Raw genomic sequence first — 20,834 nt, forward strand, 5'->3', positions numbered from 1 at the left:
TACGGACCACAAGACCATCCACTATTGAGTTGTGACTCCCCAGCTTCGAAGCCCTTAAAGAGCTGCATAAATCGATTATGGTGCCTTGTGATACTGTTGTTGAGCAGCAAAACTACACTTTAGATGTATGATAAAGAGAAACGCTTGATCAGTTTAGACGTATAACGTAGTCTAAAACTATGTGTTCATTAATTTAGCAGTAACAGTCAGAATATTAAAATCGAAGATGAAGATCAAATTTCGCACCGAAAGCCCATCGTCGGTGTGTAATATCGACGATTACAAAGTATTTTCCCAAGTATTATCGTGAGACAAAGATACGCCTCAAGAAGTGTAAGTTGTCCTTACAGAGTACTTTTGCACTCTCGAATGACTGCCCGCTCCCGCCCACAGAGACTCCCAGCGCCACGCCGGACGCTGTGGACCCCATCTACCAGCTGCTGAAGCAGGCCGGCGACCTGGGCGGTTCGTCCCGCCGGGATCGCGGAGGAGGAATGGAGGCCTCCTCGACGCTCACCCGGCTCGGACCCGGCGCGGACCGGGACGGCGGCGGAAGCAGTAGCGTCTCGTCCAGCGTGGCGTCACTGCAGCAGCGCCGGCCCCGCTCGAACGCCTCGTCGTCAGCCTCCTCCTCTTCTTCGCACATGCTCACTGTCTCCTCGCACCAGCACCATCCGTCGTCCTCTGGTAAGCGGACGCCTCCTCGAACAAGGCGAGACACGCTCGAAAACCGCAATACGAAAGTTCTCGTGACAGATGACAAAGCACTGGTAGCGAGCGTTGACGTCTACTAGGGTGGTTGCTTGGGCTAGTTGGTAATTCATGACAAAAGATATGACGTACAGCGCGAAGGACAAGGACTGCGAGAGATGACATACACAGTGCTGACTTCCAACACTATTTTATTGCGTTGCCACATCATGTGTATGTATACAAGATGGGGTACGCGCAGAAAATGAAACGCAGTGTGACTCTTTCATTTCTGGTATGACTGCCTTTCATTTTCTACGAATGCCCCCTCTTGTATATATATACACATGATGTGGCAACGCAATAAAATAGTGTTGGAAGTCAGCGCTGTGTATGTCATCTCTCGCAGTCCTTGTCCTTCGCGCTGTACGTCATTTTTTGTTGACGTCTAGCCTAGTTGGTTCAGTCGCCTGTGTTGGGCCACCTTGATTGTCCCCATCTGTCACTGTGTTTAAGTAGTTCTTCTAGTAGCAGTTGTTTAACCAACAGAGGACAAACTCGTGCGGCCCCATTCCGGATCCAGCGTACGGACGAATGAACCTGTCTCCGTCAGGTATGCGAGGAGTGCTGAGGAACTTAAAGTCCCCTTGCCGAAACGTTGGCAAAGGGCTGAGGCTACCTTTCCCTCGAAAGGGGAAGTTTGTCACGACTTGTAACCCTGACGAAGACTAAGTTCCAGTGTCGAATTATTGGCTCTAGTTCGTGCATCGAGGCTGCCCATGTTTAGTCAAGGGCGACTTGTCGCCAACAGGCGTTTTCTTAGTTCATACAAGGGCAAGTCCCATTTCTGGAATGAGGCCAGGCCTTAACCCGAAATCAATATTTAACAGGAGCAGTTGTCTTCAACAGCAGTTGTCTTCTTTGCCCCGACGAAACAAAATTCTCATTCCGAAACAACGGCATATTTGACCCGGTGCCAACGTTTCTGCAATAGAACTTGTATTCGTCAGGATTAGCATTGGCGCAGACAAAGAAAAGTCCTTTTGTCAAAACGTTGGCTCCTGGCTAAAGCCCCTCTAGTTCGTCCACTGTTGATGAATTCAAGTTTCCATCGTCATATGACCGCTCTTGCCCTCTTCGGTAGCTCCTTAAACGGCTATGCCGGTGCCGGTATTCTCGGTAGATCACCTTCAGAGGTATAGATTCATTTTTGGGTGACTTATTGCACATCATGATGCGTCATACTCGTACGAGTGTGTCTGCTCTTCGTGTATCGTTTTCTGGCGATGTTTTTTTTTAATTTATAGGTCACCATAGCGACGGGTATTCTGCCAATGGCTTAATCAACCAACGTGCAGTAATAGTGATATTCCTGAAAGTGTTACATAAATGCGGCCCCAGGCACCCTGTGCAGTAAACATAAGCAAGGAATTGTCATCTCACCCAACGCTTAAAGTAACTGGAACATGACGTATTTCGTCCAGAACATGGGCGCAACTATTACACGTTCCGGCAGTTTGATTGTGCCATACATCGCCTTAAGGGAATCTTTAGCAATCTGCTCCTATTCTATTTTTTCAACTCTTTACAAAAAATTACCACTGAGTCGTCGATGCGCATATTACTTATTCCAGCATTTCAAAGCAATGCGACATTTTTGTCTTTTATGTAAAGTCTTAACGCCTTGTTCAGTACAGTGAATTGTCGATAGCTTTACTACAAAAAGTAGTAAACCAGTGACAAAGGTGTCCCTTCAGCAGTTCTTTGAACACTAACTCTCTTTAAACAAATGCAGTATCAGTTCCGATGTGTTCTAGTAAAATAACTGCACATTCGCTACTCGGTGCTCGGAGTATCTATCGAATTTTGAGTGGACTAAGAAATACATGGCATTGAGAAAAGCCTTGTTAACACGAAACTATTTGTGGGATTTCCTTATAGTACTGGTAGCTTACGTAGACTAAAAGACCAAATTAGGATATAGACTGCGTTGCTTCAGCGCATCGCATAGTAGCAGAGTCAGCCGAGAAAATATTAGATCACCTTTGAAGATCTACTCTTATCTACAATTGCACTTTTTTTGGCAACAACCTGGTAAACATAGCTGAGTGTATAGCCTGGTTTAACTGCAGTCGGCACTAAGTTATCACTGCAGTAGAATACTTTGCATTCAACTAAGTTTTCTTGTCCTCTGGAACTTGCGTGCTACCATGAATGGCAAAATGCACACACTGATACACTTCTCTTCTTAACACTCACGTTTTTCATCGTAATTCATTTCTGTCACAGCTGATGTGGACCGTGCACGAATGTGCTTTACTTCTAGGCACTTTTAAAAAACGTCAACAACAATAATACAGTTCAGACTGTTCACAGGTCTCGCAACGTCTAAAGTTTTAAGCAATGCTGATGTTTCTGCAAATGTCATTAGTCACTGAGACAGAAAAAACGTCACAGTTAAGTGCCACAGAAAATAGGTTTAAGTTTATTTCCCCTCCATCACGTCTAACGTACACGTTGTCGAAATCTGCGCGAATTGTCCTTGTGGTCATGTGTGTTGTTCCCCAGTTTGTGCTGCTGCACTCTGTCATCTAGGTATGCACAATTTAGCTGGAGCCACTGAACATGCCCATACATATACGTCTGTGCATATTGTGCTGCCTGAAAAATGCTGCTGTACTGTGCCCTGACTAAATTTCATGGGTTCCTTGTGCAAGCACTGACGTCTGACAAACACAGCTGCCAAATTTCAATGTGCATGCTCACTCCTAATACATGTTGCCAACTGCGCAACGTACATACATACAGATATTTAAACTGCAGAGAAAGAAACAATGTGCGCTGAAGATGCTTGGGCACTAACGCATCCTCGATTCGAGTGGTTAATGTGCTAGTTGCCTCACTTGAAAATCTGTATCCTCGACGTCAGGTAGCTCAACAGGATTTCAGGGGTTTTGGTAAGATGAGAGGGTTTCAGAAACTTTCAAGGTAAAATGGAAAATAACAAAAGGAATGTTTGTCTTGCGTTTGCAGTGGCGGCTAGTCACAAAACCTTAGTTCGTGCGGCTCGATCCTGTGCTCTTCCAATTCAAAGGGATTCATTAAATCGAAAGTGTTATGTCAATATTTTTTTTTAGATCCTTCCACGTGTTCACAGTCTTTCTGGTAAGTGAATACTATAGTAAAACCCTCCTACTGAGATTATCACACTGACATTTATATCAGTAACATGGTAAAACACTTCTGGCACACAGTAGTGTCATGTTAGTCACATGAGGATCTCAGGTACGCGACGTGTTTGACAGACGCTTCATTGAACGTTGTTTCGTTCACTGACTTATCCTTATGTTCGTTGTCTTATCGAGTCTTTGCTTAGGCTGGTGCACAGTTCAGTGGCTCCAGCAATGTATTTTGTGTTCTATCCTTGTCGTTCGTGATGTGGTCTTTCGCACATATCCGTTGTCCTTTCAACAGCCATGTTCTGGTGTCATGAAGTGCACATAATCTTTGCTTTACAAATATGCTAACTGCCTGCATGCTCAAGTACTGTGCTTGGCTGTGAAGCAGTCACTTAATGCCATCTTTGCTTCTAAATAGGAAAACGAGCCACATAATAAAGCATTTGAAAGCAGTCACGTGAAAATACAAAATGAGTTGCTGCAGCTCTACAAAATTGTCATTTGGTTGAAACAAGCCCTGTCACTCGTGCAAACCTTCCGGCAGGAATATACAGTTTTTTGATCAACGAAATGCAAGAAATCGGCCCAAATTTCCTGCGTGAATGATACACGTGGCTGCTTTTGGTTAGACCTCAATTTTTCACTTGCCAAGCACAAGCGCTAATGTCTCGGCATAAAAATTGGCTTGCTACGGCATCCTTACGCCCACTTTGACCACGTTTCTTTATGGTGTTTGATCTAGTTCACAACAGGAAATGAATCTGATTGGGGTGACGAGATATATTTCTTGATCTTGTCGCTGATCAAAGAGCACGCCAGCTTGTGTGGTGCATTGCTACATTGTGCGCTTGTTTCTCTCGCTTGCGTCGAGTGGCAACCACAGTTTATGCTCGGTCACTGTACCATGCAGGCTACATGTCTGTATAAAATTCGAGACCAAGGCTGTGCAGCTGTACGGTAGTCTTACGTTTACGTGGGTCTGAGAAGTGCTCTTATTGAAAGCAGAGCCTCAGTCTTGCGCTTACCACCAGCCTTGTTTGGCCCACTGCAGATGTTGTCCCTCGATGCCAGCAGAACCGACATGCGTGCGAGCATAGTGCCCAAAGTAAGAACTAATTTGACCTTAATTAAACGGATATGAGGTTGGCGCCTCACCCTGCAAATAAAGGACTAAATTTATGTAAGCTGGTACTGGAACTTTGGAACCGTTAGTTCATGCAGGAACAAACGTAGGGGCGAGGTACAGCACATGAAACGCGAAACCCCAGCTGGGAAAAAGGAGACACTGCGCTCAGAATGACATTAAAGGATAGACAAATGTGCTATGCAGGAGAGCCGATGCACATTAAACATGCTATCCCGCAAAAAAATACTTCCGTAAATACTTTAAAGCTCAACGATGGACAGATTCACAACGACGCTCACAGTGCAACACCAACCCCCCACCTCGATTTCCTGCTACACAACATAACGACAAAATAACAAGCTATTGCATGTTAGAAATTGCAGTGTAAAGAAGATATAATGAAGAAGAGCGCTGTGAACAGAACAATCAAACACGTACTGCAAATCTTGGTGATAAGAAGACAGTAATATGATCTACAGTGCGAACGCTTCTATTTCGTTCTGGTCGATGAACAAAGGTGCTTTCCAGCATGCAACACATCTCTTAGAAATTCACTCGTGGCACTCCGTACACCACACTGACACAAACGAAGCGGTGTTGCGCTTGCTATTCTAAAGTGGTGCTGTGGGTATCGCGCACACAACGCCGTTTTCCACATCATTTCAAATGAGAGACCCGCAAGCATTCACGTACACACACCGTAGAAACAAAGGATCACAGTATTCTAGCAATGGCGTTTACAGTGCTGTGCGTAGCTCTCTTCGTGTTGTCATTCCGCTACCGGTTCCCAAGACCAGAACCTGTACACAAATGGGCACCGGGTGTCACGTGGCAAAAGCTGCCCAATAATATGCCTGCGCATCGTGCTTCCCGCTTGTGTCCTTACCCTCGTCTCTTGTGTCTCGTGTATTCTTTGTCTCTTCCTTCTCTTTCTCTCTCTCTCTCTCTCTTCTTCTCAACGTCCCCTGCCCCTCCTTCACGTCATCATCTTCCGATCGGTGAGACCACCTCGCCCCACGACGCAAGAAGGTTTCTAAGCCTAAAAAGCCCAGCCCCAAGAAGTCTTCGAGTTCGGAAGGAGTAGGTTAATCTCGGCAGCCAGCGTGAAAAGCGCCTCCGTCCTCTCCCAGTTTTCAGTAAGAACGAGAAAGCAACGACACGTCCGTATCGCTGTCGTAGTGCCTGTAGCGTGCAGAAGTAGTTCGGTGCTCCAGCCTTTCTGTAGCCACCACCTTTTCTGTGTGCTCTTACGTTCGCCTTTTGTTGCTAGTATCTCGAGTTGTGTATTAAGAGTGACACGCTATATTTTTTAGTTTCTTACTGGTCCGTAGCAATATTACTTCACTCTATGAACAACGATAAAGTGGAGAGACTACCTTTAGGCAGTCTACGCCAAATGTATTATTTAAGCGAATCACACTATGTAGCAGTTGGTCATTAGGCTTCTCTGACTAGAGCAACAGCTCCTAAACTACAATGTTCTGTGCTTTACATTTGCTTTAGATAGACCTGATGTTCAGTAAGTTTCTAAAGTCTCTGAGAAACGATCGTCTTTTTTATATTCTGGTGTGCTAGTGCGTAAGATAAAACGAAAGATAAAGTTCTAGCCGTTATCCCTGCACAGATATTCTAGCCTCAGTTATTTGCACGCCCGTAGGACATGCATAAATCAGTTTCTCTTGAACAGTATTGTCGCGAATTTTCGTTCGCCACAAATGTCCCTACGTCAGCTGTTAAAGGAGCGTTTTGGCCACCACAATCACCGTAATAAGCAAGCTTACGCTTTCTGTTATCGCTTCCCGAATAGCAAACGAAATGAGTCACGCCTATTGACCAAGACGGAAGGACCTTCACAAGCTGTCAATTTATTCATTTACTTTACCCTCCCAACGCAAAGAAAGCAAGTTATCTGTAAAAATCGCGTGCAGCCGTCAGCTTGTCACTCATCTTACACAATTCTTGAATTGTTCTATTCATCTGTCTATTTCCTTTAGTGCTTGCTCAATGTCGCCATGGACTAGATCGTTGCTTCTAGGCCTCACTTGCTTCCTCTCCGTGATTATACATAGTGTCCATGCTGAGGCCAGCTTAGTTCTGTGTTTTTGTTTACTGTTTGTGTCTAGGTTTCGCTAGAGCCGTAATAGTGTGAGGAAGGCACGATACTTGCAAGCGGACGGGAGTGTGGTCAGCAGCAGACGACCCAACCCATGCCAATGATGATACGTTAGAAAAAGCAACAAGCATCTTTTCTGCCTACTCTGCCTCTCCCTCGTCAGCATCTTCCATCTCTGTTTGCGTGCACTACCTTTCCCTGACGTCCTTTTCACCAGCATGTGTGATGGCATGCTGCGATGTGTGTGGAATGTTGTGCATGCTTGGATGTTTGTTCTCACCAAATTTTCAAACGAAGTTCTCACGAACGAGTTCAAACTGGCTCTTTAACGAAGGTTTGTGTTTCTATAAGGCCTCTTTCACTTGTTTTATTTCAGTGTGAAGAAACCGTCTTATGGCTTACAGTATCAAGAATGCAGGGCAGTTGCTAATTTGTGAACAACGCGTGATAGCTTTCGATTAAAAAACTGTTACCGTTCACCGTATGTTAGCCATCTTCCTCGGTTGGCTACTCATTCGTAAATATAACAGTGATTGTTCATTTTTGTCATTTCTAGACATTAATTTTTAAGTGCAATATTTACAGTCTTACACTTCAACAGAAAGTTGTGTTCTGACCGCGGCAACCATCAGCATATAATGTGAAGCACACTGTTCTTTCAGTTTCAAGTTCGTCAAAGCATATATTTTTTTCATTGAAGGTACCGTGAATAACAATTTTAGGTTTCTTTATTCTAAAGTAACCAAAATGTGTATCCTAATGTTCTGTACACGTACTAGTATATTCTGCATGCTCGAGAAACTGCGCGATTCTTTTAGGTTAATGTTTCTCAAAGTATAGATTTCCTTTGTTGAAGGTGCTGCATAAAAAACAAATTGTAGCTGTTCTTTTTTATTCTAACGTAATCAAGATGCGTGTTCCGAATTCTCTATTCCTGTACTAGCATATTTTGTATGCTGGAAAAAGCAAAAGAGAAACCTGCACTAAACACATTTCCATTGCCCAGGTTAAAAGCTTTACTCAGTGCTTACGACGAACAAAAGCCACGCACATTTGGCAGCAGCAATCGCTAAACCCTCATAGCTTCGTTTCCATGACTGATTCAGGTGTATATTATTGAGTAAAATCCTTAACAGTCAATTAGGTGCCCAATTTTGGCAGGTGAGACTATCGTTAACGTCATCACTCAGATTAAAACGTTATCAATTCCTGCATGGCATTGTGTCATGTGACCTGTCCACTGCACTCGCTGAAGCCATTTGTACACAAGTCGTCCGTGAAGCACGTGCATGTCCATACTCGCAAATGTAAAAACACTTCCGCACAACGCCCATAGTCTAAATCTGCAATCGTGCAGAACATAGTAACGTTTTTTTTAAAGCAAGTTTCGGGCCCTGAAGCACATTTACTGAAATTTTCCTTGTTTCGGACCTATCATTCCGCATTTTTATTTGTACGTGTTGAGTCAGAACGTCCTCCACGGCGTCAATCATGCTTAAAGCTATCACAAAGTGGTATGCATAGGTTCATGAAAAAAGCACGTTTCTCAGGGAATTGGTGAAAAAGAATACGCAAGAGGTCCTAGCGTAACAGTTATGCCGATTTGGCTACGCGTCAACGGTGGCACATAATCCGTTCCTTTGACAAACATCACAATTACAATAACCAAATAATTAAATAAGTCTCATGTGTCCGAAAAAAAAAAAGAAGCGCCTGATGGTTCGACTAAACGTGCTTCGGGGCCCCTGTGTCGCTAAAATATTGTTTAGCGATCGAACGCGTCTGACCCACAGAACAAAATGTAAACAAATGAACAGTGCAGACATCTGCAAGGTGACGTACATTGATGGAAGGTAGAGTTGGTGTTCACCTGAAATTAATGCAGACCGGGACAATTCGTCCTGGTGCGGGGATCGAACTCGGCACCACCACAATTTCAGTGTGATTTCTTTACAGAATGATCAGATAGTGAGGGTAGCAGATTTAAGGGCCACTTTGAATTAAGACGCCGGAAGCTCTGGAACATTAAGCGGTGAAGTTCTGCGGAAACGCAGTGAGATAAACTTGTCGAGCTGTCGATTAGTCGTGCTCAAACGTCAAGTTGTCAATTGATTCGCCCTCTTGCTGCTGTTTGCTCACCTCCCTAATAGCTTATTCAGTAAAGAGAGAGAACGCAAAATAGAAAATGTAGGAAGGTCAACCCCGGACCAGCATCTGGTTCGCTACCCTGCACGAGGATAACAGAAAGGGGAACTAGAAAGAGGAAAATCGGCTTCTCTCGTGCAAAATGATGCTAAGGAGAACTACAAACTGTAAGTTAAGCGCCACTTTCGGAAATGCGGTGATGGAGGTTTCGATTTCCAGAGTTCGTCAACAGCGAAGCTTTTTTAGTACTGTAGACTGTTGGGCTGGTTTGGTGTTGCATATTGGTCATTGTGCTGAGTGATAAAAATTGGCGGAGAAAAAGAGAAGCCAGGTGGACAGGACAGGCGTTCAAAAGACGCCGAAAGTGTAGAAACATCAGGTGAGCACAAACCTTTTCTTATGTGGAAGGCCAGGCACTTTTTTCAAGAGGTGCAGGCGATGAGCCTGCAGCACATGATGCATCGCTCACTCGGAGCAAGGTTTCACAAGAAAGAGCCCGTTGCAGAAGAAATGTACTTTAGTATTGTAGACTGTTGGGCTAACTGTTGAGCAGTAAAATTGTCGGGAAGAAGAGAGGCCAGGCAGACAGGACAGATGAATTTTTCTTTCCGAAGAGCCCGCGTGGGTTTAGGATTTATCTTCGTGACACTGCTTTCCGGTGTACGCCAACTTTCCCTTACAAAACAAAATGTAACTGTCACATTCATCCGATAAAAAAAATTAAAGACGAACTTGTGAACAGCCTAACCCCGGTCATTTTACTTTTGTTTCACTCTTGTTTCGTGTTCTCTTTCAGCCCTGTCTTGCGCACAAAAATTTTTAACGTTTCCTTCCGTCTTTTTTTCTTTCACGCCCGCTCTTTGCAAAAGCCCGTTGGAGACAGATAGTATCAGGTAGTGTGCGTCCTCGTGTCGTCTGTCCCGTCGTGTGCTCGTCACTGTGTCCATGTCTTTGTGTTTGTGAACGCGCTATTACACCAGTTACCGTGCGGAATACATGGTTATGACAATTTTTGTGCTGTGGTGGCAATTTTTATTGTCTGGGCACTGTGGAGTTGAGCGCATGAGTGCATAAGCACCTATACAGATTGGTCAATGCTTCCTGCTTATAAGCGCAGAATCTTCTCTAGAAACTAAAAAGATCCTCATTAGGTACATAGTAGAAAAGTACTCATAATTTTAGGATACGATTCGGAAAGAAGTGTATTGGACGTAACCCTGAAACACAGAAAGACAGGAGCATGAATTCAGTATCGAACGGGAGCCCATGATATCGCAGTAAAGTTTAACGGCAAGAAGTGATGGTGGTTGATTAGTGAACTGAACAAATGTCAAGGGAAAAAACCGTAGTTGATGGCAACAGATAATTATATGGGGTAATGATATTATGAAATCTGTTAGTATAAGCATGGTTGGGTTCATAGGGAACATGTTTAGATAGAGACTTGATGAAGCTTTTGTATCGAAGATTTAGTTCGACTGTGATGATTATAACAAATTAAGATTAAGCTGAATCTCTACTAATGTTAGAAAATTTATTACAGCTAAACCAGGTCATGTAAGTAAAAGCAAATGCAGATAGCTTCTTCCAAAACCTGTCTCACGGCACGCCGAGTTATACAGAACCTTTGTCTCGTAAGCGTACTGGTCACTTCAAAAATGTTTTTTATCCCACTGAGCATTGAAGGAGTCTGTACAGGTTTTCTTAAACGCGTCGCAATACTCGCGACAATGCAATAACATCTATGCTCCGTCAAGCGCTAAAAGCAAATTATCTGGTCAACGTCAGCACACTAGAGCTAGCTAAAAGTTTGCAGAATTTCTTATGGTAGCGAAACACTACTTTAGTGCAACTGAAGCCTACGTAATTATACGATTTCATAATTTCTCTTTACTGGTGTATTCAATATCAGGTTGGGGTCCTCGTATTGCCTAGCCATTTCAGCGTCACTCGCAAACCACTCATATAATGGAAAGTTTCGTTCTGGAACTGGCACAAGAGACGCAGCATGCAAACCTAAATGTAATTACCAGCAAAGTCGGATGTAAAACTATCGCAATATATCGATTAAGTAATGTATTGAGGAGCGACGACTGATCGCGCCTCTAACAAGCAGTTTCTCAGAGTCAATGAACACTAAACTTCGAAGCGACCTGCCTACTGCTTTCAGCATTTCCAAATTATGTCCAACCAATATGGTGCTTAGGGAACTTGTCATTGCAGCTCACTGGGACACGAAGCCTCTCTTGGGCACTGCAAAACAACTTTTACACAAAGGTGCCACTAGGCCAGGACGCAAGACCATAATGCATATTTTGTTTCCTACGTTATATTAATCTTTCGATATCGCAAAGCAGGAAGCACAGCCTATTTGTGACAAAATAGTTCAAAGTGCCACGCCCACGACCCTCAGAGCCGTAGCATGAAGCATTTGCTATGCTACTTGCCTTCAGAATTGCTGAAGCATGAATTTGATTCGGTACCCTTAATGGATCAGTAAGACAGGAGTTAGGCATTCTTACACATTGAATTTCATGCTTTCTTTTCAATTTGAGGCGATTTGGCCCTCTGTAAGTTTCAGCATTGTCAAATTGTTTGGGATATTGACTCCATGAATCAATCAATCGTCGTTTCACGAACCTCTTGGCACAAACATTTGTCCCTTTTGCGTCAAGGTTTGCGAAAGGTGCCGTGTTCGCGAATTAATTTAGTTCACCTAACCTAACGCTGCCATATGTCTCCACGGGCGTCTTGCAAAGGAGCTCCTCTCATATTCTACAACTGAAAAAATTGCATTCTGGACGCCATTTGGTTATCCAGACAATTTCATATTGAGAATCGTCTGATATACTCTTTTCTCTTTAAATAAAGACGAAGACAAACCTACTTCTACAACTTGATGCATTCTGAAAATTATTTTGTGTTGTTCATTTTTGACATTCACACTGTACTCAGCGCTGTCATACCTTATTTGCATAGCAGGCATCAAGCAAGGACAACTGTCAGACAAAACACCTTGTGTAGGACACTGTTCAATTGCGTGTCACATGTCACATTCACTGCGTATGATTGTCGAGCGTCTGTGTGATGGGTGTATGATTGTCGCAACTGAGCTGCTGCCTTAGTAGTGCCAGTAGTGCCTGTTAGATTATAGTCAGTGTTGAAGACAGGGACCCTCGCGCATTGTCTTGTCTGTTACTGCTCTCGTGCTGTAGAACTCGGTAACCATAGCTTATTTTGTCTCTCGCTTGCCCACAGTACTTCCAGTTGTTTAAAAGTGACAATTGGCCAACTCTGTTTGCGTATAGTTTTTTTTTCTTTACTTTTCTCTAGTATCAAGTAATAGCACTGAATCTCACAGCTTCATGCTTGAACATCTCTTGCGTTCTACCAATTAGACCGGTTTAGGGTATTCCTATTTATGAACCGGACTCTTTTACTACATCGTACTTGGTTTGGTATCCTGGATACCCGAATCTTTGCCGAGACAAAATTTGCTTTGCTATAAACGAATCCTTTCTGACTTATCTGCAGAGATCAGACAGACAATGTGAGAGAGAGACTCTTCTTCACTTTTTCTGCTAATGAACTGCCTTTGCTCCTTGCTTGCTAGTAGCTGGCGTAGTGCTGGCGATGCATATGCAAGCTAGGCAGCTTTTACCCTTTTTGTTTCTTTTGCTCTTTGACAATAGTAGACACAACCTCCTCTCCCTTTTCTCTTTTGCTCTTCCCTTCCCTTTCTTTCTCTCGGCTGCTTCCTCCTCTCGCCAAAATGACGAACGCCGTAAACACAACCGCCAACAGCACCTCACAGTCCCCAACGCAAGAAGTTGTCTCTCCGTATGAAGAGCCTCTCCCTGGACAGCCCTGAGTCGAACGAGCATGCCCATCGTCGACGACAACTCACAGGTGGACGGGGCTGAAGCCTTTCTATTTATCTACAAACTTACGTGTGTGTCTGTAGATCCATCTATCAATCCATACACTTCCCTTCTCTTGCCCATCATCATCCTTTTATTTAATTCCTCAATTTCTGTTTATTCGTCCGCAGTCTTCTTGCGTTTATCCATATAACCCTATTTCTTTATTCATTTGTTATTTTGGTGCCTTTGTGGCCATTTGTCCGTCTGTTTCGCTACCCAGTTGAAAACGACAGAGACTATTTGTCTTAAGCACGACGTCTTTCTCACGACAAGAAGAATAACTGTCGTCACGGCAGAACAGGCCTCGTCTTTGCAGAGCCACTGGTCCAAGTTACGGCAGAAATTGTCGTTGCTGCGACAAAAGTGACTTCGCTGTGACGACAGGACATCAGGACGTACAACAAAAATTTCTGGCACCGGGAGAGTAGAGCGAACTGTAACCAAGACGAGAAGGTCTAGGTGCGTTTTGACTGGGTACGCAGTCTCCCTGTCTGTAAACCCCGCCTCAGCGCGCTGGCTCTCATTCTTTCTACATGTTGCTCTGTTGCAGCTGTACGTGCTTTCTTGAGCAGCACTTGGCTTATTGAGCCACATTTTCACATGCACGATGTCGCTAGTGCCTGCCTAACCATCTAGGACGCGGACATGCTTTTTATGATGTGACCTTGCGATCGTTCGCTGTGTGGTTTCAACGGACGGAACGTTTGAGAGGGTGCGTGGCCTTAAGCGCGAACATTGTAATACGTACAGAGCCTTTCACTGCTGTGTAGGTCGCAACGGTGGCCGGCTTTAGGCCTCGCTACGTTCGAGCGATGCCTTGCGTTGGCCGATATGTTCCAGTTTGCGAGCTCGAGATCGTGCTCGGACAAACTGACACGAAGGCTTAAACAGCCACTTTGTGTTGCTCTGCTCAACAGTCGATGGGTCTGTACTCCCGACGCGTTTTAGGCGTAGCCTTTGTATCCGTTTACGACGTGCTTTTATGATAGCCAAAAAAAAACGTACAATGGTGAATTTGCTTGAACGCATATCCACATGGTGCCAGAACATCGTGGGACAAATTTTGCCTAATACTACGAAGCAACCATCATGCAACATATAAATTAGACACGCCCCGATGCCCAATGACACCCCTTCGAAAACGGGTGTTATGTAGCCGTCACGTGACGATCTAATGCGCTAATGCTGCCTGTTGACGAACGTAAATGATTCCAAGTGACCGGTCATCATTGTCATACACTAGAGCCGTCTTTATCCCGAGTGCTGATCCCCATTCGTTCGCAGTGGACTTCAATTCCATATTTGTTCTTCGCAACGGTAGCAATGGTTCGTCACAAACACGCCATAGGTAGTGACCATCATAATAATGATGGTGGTGACATGCTTATTAAGGAAAAGGTGCCGTAACGCCTTGACTGAACTCATTCATACGTGCGAAGGGAAAAAGAACTACAAAAACAATTGAACCCTTATCGGTTTTGGCAAATAATGAGAGGAACGGTTTGAACGTACGGAAAGCACGCATGTTTCCACCACGGCTGTATCGTATCACGACATGCCGCAGAGTTCTCTTTTTTTTTTTTTTCACGTGAGGTCAGAATATGGCTTGCAAGGAGAGAAGCGCGGAAGCTCACTTCACGCTTGTGATGACCGCAGCCTCGGAAAATTTACTTTTAAAGAACTGTCCGTCCCATACCTTGCTTGTTATTTCACCGTTTTCTCAATTTTTCCTTTTTTTAACCACACTTTATTCATGCGCTCCTTTCTGCCTGTACTTACGATATCCCGGATACACCTTGCCAACCTCGACAAAATGTCATAAGCTCAGCGTCACGTGCAGTTTCAAGTAAAATTTATACAGACAGCCATCGAAACCTGCGAGTTAATTCCACGGGTTTCATCGACATAAACCCATGACAAAGCAAGCTAAGCTGACGGATTTCATCGGTTGTCGCTTTCATTGGTGACTGAAAAAGTACTTGGAATATTCTTGAATTCTTGAATATTCAAAAAATTCTTGAATATTCAATCACTACTTGATGGAAGACGCAGCTTTTTTTTTTTTTTTAACACCGTCACCCGGACCATAGTCTGAAACCTCCTCAGTCTCCACGCTATGTTTTCTGCGTAATATGGGTGCCCCCCCTCCTCCATTTCTTACACCTACGATAAATGGCGAAGCGTCGAGCCTGAACAGGTGCTCCCTGGGTGCCGTTGACTGCCCCGTTACAGCTCCCCAAAGTCCGGTGCACGGTCGAAGGCAGCTCCTGAGCGCCAAGGCGGTGCGCATGAGTTCGGTCGATCTGCCCGACGACAACGAGAAGTCACTCAGCAGCGCCTCTACCTCACCCTGTCCATCCCCAGTGAGTTGGTGCCTCACCCACTATTGCGCAACTTTGTGTGCTTGGAATTGTCTTTCGACGAGAATTTCTAATTGCTTTAGATCTCTGCCATTACGAAGCGCAATTCTTTCACGCACAAAAGCTTGTTACATGAGAGAATTGAAAATGTCAGAGTGATAAAAGACTAAGGCCACACAAATACACAAAAATAGTGAGACTGTTGGGAACTTAAAACACTTGAGGCGGTGAATGCGAGTAAAAACCATGGTGGAATGGTTCCCTGAACTTCCCGTGAAACGTTTCAGGACAGTTTGTATTTTTCCTCAAGAACAAAGCAACAACGTATCTTCCGTACGTTGGCGCTGCTTTAATGATCGCTCTCTCTCTCTTTCAACATATTGCACATCAAGCTCGACATCCAGCTGCACGAGAATCTGTATGGTTGTGGTAGAGCTAGCGCAAAATAGGGTCTTCAGACATGCTTCAGGGTATCAGTGGTGTGTCTAATATAAATTGTGCTGAGTAGTAGTACAGACTGATCGAAAGAACTAAACTACTGTGGGATAAAGAGAAAATATAATGAGATGAAGGTTATTCATTGTGTCACCTCGTACGTTTTACGAAGCGGGTTTTTCGTAAGCATAGTAATTATCACATGATGATGAGTTCGCATTGTAAGTCATGCGCTGTGTCCACGGAGTCCTCATAATTAAACTTTTCTTCAACTTCTTCTTTTTATGATCCCAGGGCTAGCTATCACACATAATATCCATGTAGTCATCTTGTTTCTTCCTAAAACTCCTGAAGCAATGTTTTTCTTCAATTCTTTCAAGCGTGCTCCTTATCCCAGATAATCACAGGCATGCTAATACATTTAGAAACCGTAAAAGCGAAAGCTACCTTGCATATTCCTGATTATTTTTGTTTGTTTGTTTCCCTCGTCTTCAAAATGGAAGAACGACGATTCGCTGCGTGACGATTTTGACCACAGTGTGCTGTGAGCTCGCAATCTTACGCTGTGTTCTTGAAACATGACACCATCGAAAAACCAACCGGCGTGTGATACACCCGCTCGTGAGCGCTTACATAACTATTCGTTGCGAGAGTTTACACTGCTCACTAGAGCGTCACGCTGCGCCCTGCATTTCATTAACGTCGTTGTCGCACTTACTGGCTTCGGCGCAGAAACCCCATCGCCTGCTACCAACCAACCTCTACGTAGTGCTGTACAATTTCAGGAGTCGACATCAGGACGAGCTCGATCTCAAGTAAGTTTGGGTGGCCAGTGCTGCCACATTATGCACTGCCATGCAATCAACCTTTCTTAACACGCTAGCATTAGTTATTCAATATATATATATATATATATATATATATATATTGTAAGCACTATTAACATACTTCGTCGTTTTCATTTGTAAATAGCCATCATCATCTTCCCTGTTTTTCTACTTTTTCGCGCGTGAGCTGGTTGCGTTGCCTTTTTTGGAATAAACAGCGTTGGACAACTTGATCGGTCTCGGTATTATAAAGGGGTGGAGGTGCTATATATATGTATATATATAAATGCAACTGCAGACCACCGTCAGTTGCACTTCATTCCTCGAAGAGACAGGACGTGTGTCGAGTGAACTCCTGGACAACACTTTGCAATGTGGTGAACGTGGTTTAAATCATGGATCCGTGATCTCAAAGAGGTGTGACGCAAAGCTAACGCATTTATCCCGCGTTTACCGCTACATCGCCGCAATTTTTTTTTCTTGCTTGTGAAAACGCGCTTGCAGCATATTGCGTGAAGAACGTGGCTACTCTCACCAAGCGAAGAAAGCCCCTTAGCGTAACGATTTAATTGAATTGATTTACTAAGTTCTTCGGATTTTTCAAAAAAACATGCGGGAGCTAAGGGTGAGCAGCCTTGACGGAGGCACCTGTACTTGCAGTGTACAATTTTACGCCGCATTGTGTAGTTTACATTAATATGCAAAAGTTCGCAGTACGGTGGAACGAACAATTTTTTCAGCGCAAAAAATAACCCACTAAATAACTTCACCCCCTTTTATCGTAAGAAATAGACACCAAAACGGTAACCAATCGATATAACAGCGCGTTAATGCAAGGACAACAGAAATCGTGGCGAATCAATTCTGCGGAAATCCCCAAGGTATAGCGGTAGTTTCACGGAAGGTAATATTGTCATCCACCCGACTATAGCTATAGGGTTCTTCAGAAAGAAAGATTCGCAGTTGAAGAAAGCTTCTTCCTGGTCCGCGCATCAATTCCGGGACCAACGTCATTTTGTGGCGGTCGCTCTGCCATCTTACCTAACCAGGAAGCTAGCAAACCGTAAACCGAGGGGAAAGAATAGACAACTCGAAGAGCAGGGAAACTGAATGTGGCAAATCTGTTGTGGCGGAAATCAGCAACGTGGAGGACATGGCACAGAATTCTCCGAACTAGTTCGGACGTCTCGTTGCTTCCGAAACCATGCTCTGTAAGGGAAGTCTGCAGAGGCAGCCGTCGCACGTTCTTATAAGTCTTGTATATGCCTGAACTTATAGCTGGTGGCGGCGACGTCCGTTGCAATACGTCGCGAAATTCCACAAAATAGAACCGCTGCGCATCCGCAAACGAATTCTACCACAGGGCGCGATGCGTTCGCCTTGGCGCACCATTAAATGCAGACAATGACGGTCATAACAATTATGATTGCGACGGTCCCAAGCTGTGGCACGTATACACACAGCCGGGGATATGCCAAGGATCAGACTTCCGGGGTTTATTACCAACTTTCCTATTTTGTCAGTTCTGATTGGCTCAAGAGGCGGTGACGCCCTCTCTGATTGGCTCAAAACGCAAACGCGGCCGAGTTTGATAATATGGCAGAGCTTGGCTACGGGCTTTCTGCAAGCCTGTCAACCATGCTGAAGCTCCACGACAGCATCAACGAAAAGCAGCGATGGCTCACAGAACACCAGTTGTGGTTCGCGCCGCACCAGGCGAAATAGAAATAACCCAGCAATGGCCTGCTATAACACAAGCGGAAGAAAAAGTGCAGCAAATCGTCGGCCCGAGAAATCCGGCCTGAAACATCTCACGAGTGTAGTCTTAGTGCGTAGAGTGTAGTCTTAGTAGGTCCAGAACGTTTCGATGTTGATGCATTAACTATCTGGAGCCTGCTGCTTAATAATTCGCTGTCTGTGTGATGTGCAGTTGCCGATACTTGCGCGAATCCCCCCCCCCCTCTTTTTTTCACAGACCGTGACCAACGATTCATAGCTTGCGCAGCAAAGCTTTGTTGATCGTTCGCTCAAACATGGTAATTAACGTACGCTCCGATTTCAGGGCTGGTGATACGGTGACTGTGATCGATACCACAGACCCAGATTGGTGGCAGGTGAGCTTTCAATCGCTATCATATCCCGCGCTGCGAATATCTTTGCACGAACAATGAGATGAACTTCTTGTTCAGTGTTTTTCGAGCGATACTAATTTCGTACAGCTAGCCGGCTAAGACCACTACTTAAGTCGCAGATGCTAACTTAAGTCACCATATGCACATATTTCTGCGAAATTGAAGCCGGTCAGCAGTGTATTCGTGCCTTCTTAGCATAAATATTAAGACTAGCACCGCATTCTCCATATCTATCTACAAAATCTGACATTCAATAGTTTCTTACGATACAGAGGGTGTGCCCCTCTGTCAAGCCAGTCAAAGGCTTTTTGGTTGCACCCCTAACATCCCTGATGTTGAAATAAAGGTATTTGTATTTGTATTTGTATTTGTATAACTACAATGCATTTACAGCGGATTTTCGGAATAAATCTATCGACACTGATGGGTCCAGCGCACTGACTGAATCGGCTTCACTTGTACAACTGCAAATTGTGCCCTAAAGGACTGATCGCAAAAGTTAATCAGTGACATTTTAATCACCTACCTGGACAATTAGATATATCGTGCAGCTAACCTGCGTGATATATGCCGGTCGACCCCCATCCCCCACTTCCAGAACTCTTCTTGGAACAATGGACGATATTAGTCACGGACGATTTATGTTTTTAAAATCTCTAGTTCACGAAACGATAGCCCTACGTTGGGCCAACATCGGTCCCTCTTCCAGTATTACTTGGGACGTTTATCTTTAGCATTAACAAACCAAGCAGGGAGAAGCAGACCAATGTGTAGGGAGAAGCAGACCAATGTGCTTCGGTGGGTTCGCAGGGCAAGTGCCTGGGCCGCGTGGGGTTCTTCCCGTCCAAGTACGTGGCCAAGCTCCATTCGGGCGAGCGGGCTCTACAGGTGCTGCACTCCATACAGGTCATGGACGGGCAGGAACCCGTCAAGCTGCTGCGTGATCAGGTGAGACCTGCGCTTCAAAGCACTCGTCCCTTTTCACGCGTGTAGCTTATGAATATCGCTGCGGCGGAGAGTTTTGGACGAGCCAGTTCAGGAGGTACAAGCGGCAGCTAGTGAGAAATATTTTCAAGTCATATGGGTGGATCACAGTTTCGTTACCTCCTGCCGTATCGCCTGTTTATCAATTTTGTGCAGTAATCGATGCTTACTTGTCAAAACGCAACGCGTTGTTGATGTAATACAAGCGGCAGACCGCAGAATTTAGCACTGGGCGCCCTTCCAGTCCTGATAAAAAAATACGCTATAAAGTAAAGTGGAATTTTATTTTAGACTGGGCGCATTTCCCGCTAGCATCAATGTCAAGTCACGTAGCAGCCCATTGCGCTGACTGGGCGGGCGACAGGAACGTGGCGACATCAACGAATTCCCCGTTGTTAGGGTGCTTCTAGCCACCCTACCGTTGTTATAGAGTCAGACATCGCGCTGTATATTGGGTCACGTGACGCGTGACGTAACCTAATGTGTCGCCGAACGCGAGCGGTTTCACAAAACGGCCCAACGTCTCCCAAAGGCTCCGCCGTACGTAAAGACTGCATTTGCGGGAGTGCAATTGCTTCGCCACCACTTGACCCTGTTTTCAAGATTTCTCCAAATGGAGTATATCTCTCGATTGAGCACATTTTCTCTGCCGTTGCCAGTACACAACACACTTCATTATCGCAGAGGTATGTACGGGACCACTTGAAATGTTATTGTATGAAAAATTGCCTAAAAATGTATTTCAATTCAAATAAAAGGGATATTAAGTTGCAAGCGGACACTCCCTCGAATATCTTTCAGCGCTCTCTTCGCCCTCGATGCGGTAAAACGAGGGGTCTGCTTTTTGACACGCTTCTAATTCGATTCGACACGCGCTCACTGGCGAATCCGAAAGTATGCAACGTGGTGCACTGTAGCCA

General features: G+C 44.7%; 1 protein-coding gene across 7 annotated transcripts in view; it reads left to right on the top strand.

Moving 5' to 3' along the window:
- Stacl (SH3 and cysteine-rich domain-containing protein) overlaps positions 1-20,834 on the top strand; it is a 326,980-nt gene that overhangs the window by 297,887 nt on the left and 8,259 nt on the right. The window contains exons 14-20 of one of the 7 annotated variants that reach the window (XM_055064396.1): positions 394-687; positions 10,123-10,146; positions 13,058-13,162; positions 15,409-15,539; positions 16,692-16,786; positions 18,861-18,912; positions 19,741-19,878. In XM_055064396.1, coding sequence (XP_054920371.1) covers positions 394-687; positions 10,123-10,146; positions 13,058-13,162; positions 15,409-15,539; positions 16,692-16,786; positions 18,861-18,912; positions 19,741-19,878 — 839 coding nt within the window. Of the gene's footprint in view, positions 1-393; positions 688-5,998; positions 6,132-10,122; positions 10,147-13,057; positions 13,163-15,408; positions 15,540-16,691; positions 16,791-18,860; positions 18,913-19,740; positions 19,879-20,834 lie in introns of those variants that run through there. The other 6 variants (XM_050167484.2, XM_055064397.2, XM_055064398.1 and 3 more) reach the window with 6 other exon arrangements.

Source organism: Dermacentor andersoni, chromosome 11 (assembly GCF_023375885.2).
Source record: "Dermacentor andersoni chromosome 11, qqDerAnde1_hic_scaffold, whole genome shotgun sequence".
Classification (NCBI taxonomy): Eukaryota; Metazoa; Arthropoda; class Arachnida; order Ixodida; family Ixodidae; genus Dermacentor; species Dermacentor andersoni.